General features: G+C 61.8%; 1 protein-coding gene across 1 annotated transcript; it reads left to right on the top strand.

Annotated features, from left to right (window-relative positions):
- The first annotated feature begins 299 nt into the window (after nucleotides 1–299).
- KLF2 (KLF transcription factor 2) lies at nucleotides 300–2,752 on the top strand. Its single transcript, XM_077859553.1, has 3 exons — nucleotides 300–478; nucleotides 663–1,485; nucleotides 2,067–2,752. Exons 1-3 carry the CDS (start codon nucleotides 404–406, stop codon nucleotides 2,240–2,242), a joined length of 1,074 nt encoding a protein of 357 aa, XP_077715679.1. The 5' UTR covers nucleotides 300–403; the 3' UTR covers nucleotides 2,243–2,752.
- The last annotated feature ends 2,975 nt before the right edge of the window (nucleotides 2,753–5,727 follow it).

Raw genomic sequence — 5,727 nt, 5'->3', positions numbered from 1 at the left:
GGCGCCCCGGGGATCCCTGGGCGTCACGCGGCTGTTGTGGGGCGCGTGTTGACGCGTCGCCGGGGAGACGCGCGGGGGCGGGGCCGGCAGGGGGCGCGGCTGGCGGTGCGCGAGGGGCCGGCGGCGCTGCGCGGAGTCCTGGCGGCCGCAGTGGCCGCGGCCGCCGCCGCCCGCCGGCTTATATACCGCGGCTAAATTTAGGCTGCGCCCGGAGCTCGTCCCCATCCGGGACGCGTTTCCGCCGCCGCCGCTTTGGCCCGGCCCCCGCGCGCGCCGCGCCTATAAGGCTTGGGCGGGCCCGGCCGCGGCCGCAGAGCGTCCCCGCCCGCCCGCGCCCCGACCAGCCCGGCTCCGGGCAGCCACTCACCGGCGTCCCGAGCCCCGTCGGCCCCGGGCCCCAGCCATGGCGCTGAGCGAGCCCATCCTGCCGTCCTTCTCCACTTTCGCCAGTCCGTGCCGCGAGCGTGGCCTGCAGGAGGTGAGGGCGGCAGGGACCTCGGGGGCGGCGGGACCGCGGGCGGCGGGGGCGGCCGGCTCGGGGAAGTAAAGCTCGGGCCGCGGGGTAGCGGAGCGCGGGCTCAGGGGAACGGAACTCAGGCGGCGGGCGGCGACCCGGGGCCCGCCGCGCTCACGCCCGCGCCCTCCCGCTCTGTCACCCGCAGCGCTGGCCGCGCGCAGAGCCCGAGGCGGGCGGCACCGACGACGACCTCAACAGCGTGCTGGACTTCATCCTGTCCATGGGGCTGGACGGCCTCGGCGCCGAGGCCGCCCCCGAGCCGCCGCCGCCGCCCCCGCCGCCTGCGTTCTACTACCCCGAGGCCGGCGCGCCGCCGCCCTACAGCGCCCCCGCGGGCGGCCTGGTGTCCGAGCTGCTGCGGCCCGAGCTGGACGTGCCGCCGGGACCCGCGCTGCACGGCCGCTTCCTGCTGGCGCCCCCCGGCCGCCTGGTGAAGGCCGAGCCCCCCGAGGCGGACGGCGGCGGCGGCTACGGCTGCGCGCCCGGCCTGGCCCGCGGGCCGCGGGGCCTCAAGCGCGAGGGCGCCCCGGGCCCCGCAGCGGCGTGCATGAGAGGCCCCGGGGGCCGCCCGCCGCCGCCGCCCGACACGCCGCCGCTCAGCCCCGACGGCCCCGCGCGCCTGCCCGCGCCCGGTCCGCGCGCGCCCTTCCCGCCGCCCTTCGGCGGCCCCGGCTTCGGAGCGCCCGGCCCCGGCCTGCACTACCCGCCGCCCGCGCCCGCCGCCTTCGGTCTCTTCGACGACGCGGCCGCCGCCGCCGCCGCCGCGGCCCTGGGCTTGGCGCCGCCCGCCGCCCGAGGTCTGCTCACGCCTCCCGCGTCCCCGCTGGAGCTGCTGGAAGCCAAGCCCAAGCGCGGCCGCCGCTCCTGGCCGCGCAAGCGCACCGCCACGCACACCTGCAGCTACGCGGGCTGCGGCAAGACCTACACCAAGAGCTCGCACCTCAAGGCGCACTTGCGCACGCACACAGGTGGGCGGCGAGCGCGGGCCGGGGGGCGGGGGTCCGAGGGCCGCGGGCTTAGGAACCCCTCCCCGAGGGCGTGGCCCTGGAGACGGGGAGGGGGTCGCACGCTCGGGACTCCCCGGGAGGCGTGGCTCCAGGGGCTGCGGAGGGGGCGCGCGATTGGGAACCTCAGGGGGGATTCTGTCTCAGAACGCACGCTAGCACCCTCCTGGGAGCGTGGCTCAGGGCTTTGGGAAGAGGGGGTGCGCGCGCCCTGAAACCTAGGGGGTCGCTGGGGCTCGGAACGCCAGGGAGAGGATGCGAGCCTAGGACTCCTGGGGGCGTGGCTCGAGACGCCGGGGAGCGGGCAGCGCGCCCTTTGCGCGCCCTGGGGGCGAGAATCGGGAAAGTTCGAGAGCTGGGGGCTGGTGCCTGGGATCCCTAGAGGTGCGGAACGTAGGTTCCTTCCCCCCCGCACCCCCACCGCGCAGCTTGGGGGAGCTGGTTAGGACTAGGGTGCGCGCGCCCGAGCAGCCACAGTCGCGGTGCGCGCGCGGAGTCCCCGGGGAGCCCACTGAGTCCCGCTGTCGCCCCCCCCCCCCCCGCAGGCGAGAAGCCCTACCACTGCAACTGGGACGGCTGCGGATGGAAGTTCGCGCGCTCGGACGAACTCACGCGCCACTACCGCAAGCACACGGGCCACCGGCCCTTCCAGTGCCACCTCTGCGACCGTGCCTTCTCGCGCTCCGACCACCTGGCGCTGCACATGAAGCGGCACATGTAGCCTGGACGCCCCCCCCGCGCGCGGCCGTGGCGGGTCCCACGCGCCGGGCGCGGCCCCCCCCAAACTGTGACTGGTATTTATTGGGCCCGGAGGACCGGGCTGGGCACAGCGTGGCCATTGAGGGGGCCCCTCCCCGCGACGCCAACGCTGCCGCCCCGGCCCCCATCAGAGACTGAAGGCCCGGTGGGAGAAGACCGCGATCCTCCTTGACGAGTTTTGTTTTCAAAATGGTGCAATAATTCAGTGTCGTCTTCCCGTCCCCCCATCCCACCGGGTCTACACTAGAGGATCGAGGCTTGATGCCTTGTGAGAAATACAGCCTTAATTTGTACTGTCTTCGACATTTTTTTTATAATATTGTACATAGCAACTGTGACATATTGTATTACTGTAAATAAGGAGACAGGTGGGCATTTTGGCTCCCTGGTTCAGTTTTTTAAGACTTTGGTTGTTGTTGTTTGTTTGTTTGTTTTTTAATTAAAAGAAAGTTTTGCATCTTTTGAAAAATCACGGCGCTGGTCTGCTTGGAAGCTGGGGTGTAGGGTGGGACTGGGGACGGAACCGGCAGCTTGGGTGGAAAGCAGCCCGTAAGAGGTGGGGTGAAGTGTGTCCTGCCCCAGCCAGCACCCTGGCTTGCCAGCTGCAGCACCCAGCTGCCAGGAACCTGTGGGTTTTTCTATAAATTTAAACACTACATTTTAAGACTGAGGGAGAGTTATTTTAAGGTTGTTCCCCGAGCCATAAATTGCCTCTTTTTCCCCTGAGCTGGGGAAAGTGCTGGTCCCACTGACGTGGCCTCCTCTGGGCTGAAAAAAGCTTTACCTCTTTCTGGAAGCTTCTGAGGTTTTAACCAAAGTTCTGGAGTGTGCAGGCTCGCCCCACGCCTCATACACCTTTATTTTTTTTTCTTTCTTTCTTTAGAAAGGGGCAAAATGCTAATTTTCTGACCTGCTTTGCCTTTTACTAGTCTTGCCTTTTAGCAGGATTTTTTTTTTTTTTTAAAGAGTGAGTTCCCCATCCTGTTAGAAAAAAATAAAATCCATGTTTGAGGGCTATGTATGGTGGGTGCTCTTTCCCAGATGAGAAAATAGGCTCAGAGAGGTAGCTATGGAGTGATGGCGTTAGGATGCAAGCCTGGTCTGTCTGCATCCCGGGGATCCCTGAACCCCACTAGAAGGGATCAGGGGCTTTCTGTTGCTTGCATTGAAGGGCTAGGAGACGCACTCCTGCAGGTGCCCTGGTGTGAGGGAATCACATCAGAGCCCCTGCCTTGGTGGTTGGAGGTGGCCGCTCCAGAAACTCAGCTCGTAAGCTGGGGGAGACCCCTGCACTGCACCCTGAATGTCTCGGTCAGGCAAGGAGGTGCCTCTCCCTGGCAGGTTCCCCCTCATTTTCTCCCTTGTCAAGGGCCCCAGTGGGTAACCATGACTACCAACAATTGCACAAGTTGTTTCCAGAAAGTGAAAATAGCTTGTAAGCAGCGCCTATTTTAAAACACTCTCGCCCCATTGCAACAGAGGCCGGGATTTCCTCCCTCCCTCCATCCTTCCTCCCCCCCAAAGGCAGTCCTGGAAACAGCTGAGAGCGTTTGGTAATCCACAAAAAGCAGAAATGGGAGATGACAATCTGATTCATCTTTCTCGAGTGAATAGCCTGGGCCCAGCGCCGCTGCTGCTGAAGGGTGTGTGAGTGTGAGCCGCCCCATACCCACTCTGCGGCTTTTGCAAAAAACCGTTTCAGAGCAGAGCAGGGGCCCCGCCGACCCATGGAAATGCTCTTCTTTGCTCACAGCTGGTTCCGGAGGCCATGAGGATAGAACAAAGACTCACAAAAGATTTTAAAATAACTCTGCGTAGGGTCTCCAGTCTTTCCGGTTGAGCTTAAACTTGCAGGTAAAACCATTTTTCTGGCTTGCTCAAAAAGACCTCCCAGGTTCCCCGGAGGCCTCGGAGTCCGATGAGAGGCCTTTGTAACGGGACCACTGACAACGTTGAGCTTGTTTCCCCGAGTGCCTCCAACTGCTAGAAAGAGGTGCCGTGTGCGCTTCAGCCTCCTTCGCTGATTAATAAGAAAATAACTGTCATCGTTTGTGCTGCCCCTTTCTGAAAACCCAAATGACAATATCCATCATCTTCAGGATGCGTGGTTCTCAACCAGCTGGTCCAGAGACTTTTAGCTGCCACAACTGGGGGTGGGGGGGTGCTGGCATCCGGTGGGGGGGAGGTTCGGGGTGCTGTTAAGCAGCTTCTGATGCATATAGCAGCCACCCCCACCCCGCCACCCAGAGGATGCTCCAGCCCCCGATATCATCAGTGCCCCGGGTGGAGGGCACTGCTGATTCCTAAAAGAGCAGCGTTCAATGCTTTGATCATCAAGGACGTGGCCCTGTCCCCGGAGCAAGCGCTGATGGCAGGTATCACCCAGAGACAAGTATGACTAAAATCTCACTGCTGAGCCCCATCTCGGATCACCGTGAGAACACACAGAACCTGGACACTTTTCCTTTCCATAAAGAAGTCCTGGCACCCATTTGAAAAATAGTAAATACCAAAAAGAAAAACAATTTATCCTGCATTCTACAACCCGATTCCAATCAAAGGTTTTTAGAGGGAGGGATTTCTGTTTAGGTGTTGAATTGCTTTCACATGGTTGTGATGATCAGCATACCCCCCCCCTTTTTTTTTCCAAGCAAGATTAAAACCATTTTTTCCATATTTTTCCCTCCATGATGTTTTTATTACCATTTGAAATGGCTGCATAATATTCCATTAGACATGCCAAAAGCTGCTTATGCAAACAAGCACTGTCATATTTAGATTGTCATATTTTAGATTGTCCTCCAGGGGGTTGGGTAAAGGGGTTGGAAGGGATGAAGTTTTGCAGGGGGTGGGGGGACTTTAGGCATCACTAAAATGACCTCCCAAGAGTAACTCCAGGGTGGGGGGAAGCGTACAAGAGCTGTCTTTTTCTGCCAGGAGTTTCCTGTATGTCAGGGAGCCCGGGACACCCAGGCTGGTGACAAAATACAGTGTGAAGTAGAGGAAATGGGAGCTTTCAGAGGGTAAGGTGAGTCCCTGACTCAGCACCCTGCCCCATCAGCAAAGCTGAGTTAGCACCCAGACCCAGCATCACCCTGGGGAGTCCCAGGGCAACAGGCCAGAGACCGCTCATGAAGGCACGAGTGCCAGGCAGCTCCAACGCTGAGCTGGTGGGCGCTGAGGACAGGCTTGAGCCAGTCGCAACCTTGACTCTGTCAACACTTGGGGCCGGATCATGCTCTGTAGCCGTGGCTGCCCTGTGCACCGTGGGGCGTTGAGCTGCATCCCTGGCCCCACCCCCTCGTCACCAGTGGCAGCCATCTCCACGAGTTGTCACAACCAAAAACGTCTCCAGACATTGCCAAGTGTCTCTGGGGGCATAAGCGCCCCAGATCAAGAAGTACTGGTTCGGGGTTCCATGACTACCTAAGACTTCATATCTGTAAT

The sequence above is a fragment of the Canis aureus genome, chromosome 19, assembly GCF_053574225.1.
Source record: "Canis aureus isolate CA01 chromosome 19, VMU_Caureus_v.1.0, whole genome shotgun sequence".
Taxonomy (NCBI): domain Eukaryota; kingdom Metazoa; phylum Chordata; class Mammalia; order Carnivora; family Canidae; genus Canis; species Canis aureus.
Note: the sequence above shows the minus strand (reverse complement) of the source record. Positions and strands in the feature narration are given on the sequence as shown.

Coding starts and splice junctions, on each gene's coding strand:
- KLF2 (XM_077859553.1), top strand. CDS start 404: ATGGCGCTGAGCGAGCCCATCCTGCCGTCCTTCTCCACTTTCGCCAGT. Junction 479..662: donor GCGAGCGTGGCCTGCAGGAG/GTGAGGGCGGCA, acceptor TGTCACCCGCAG/CGCTGGCCGCGCGCAGAGCC. Junction 1,486..2,066: donor GCACTTGCGCACGCACACAG/GTGGGCGGCGAG, acceptor CCCCCCCCGCAG/GCGAGAAGCCCTACCACTGC.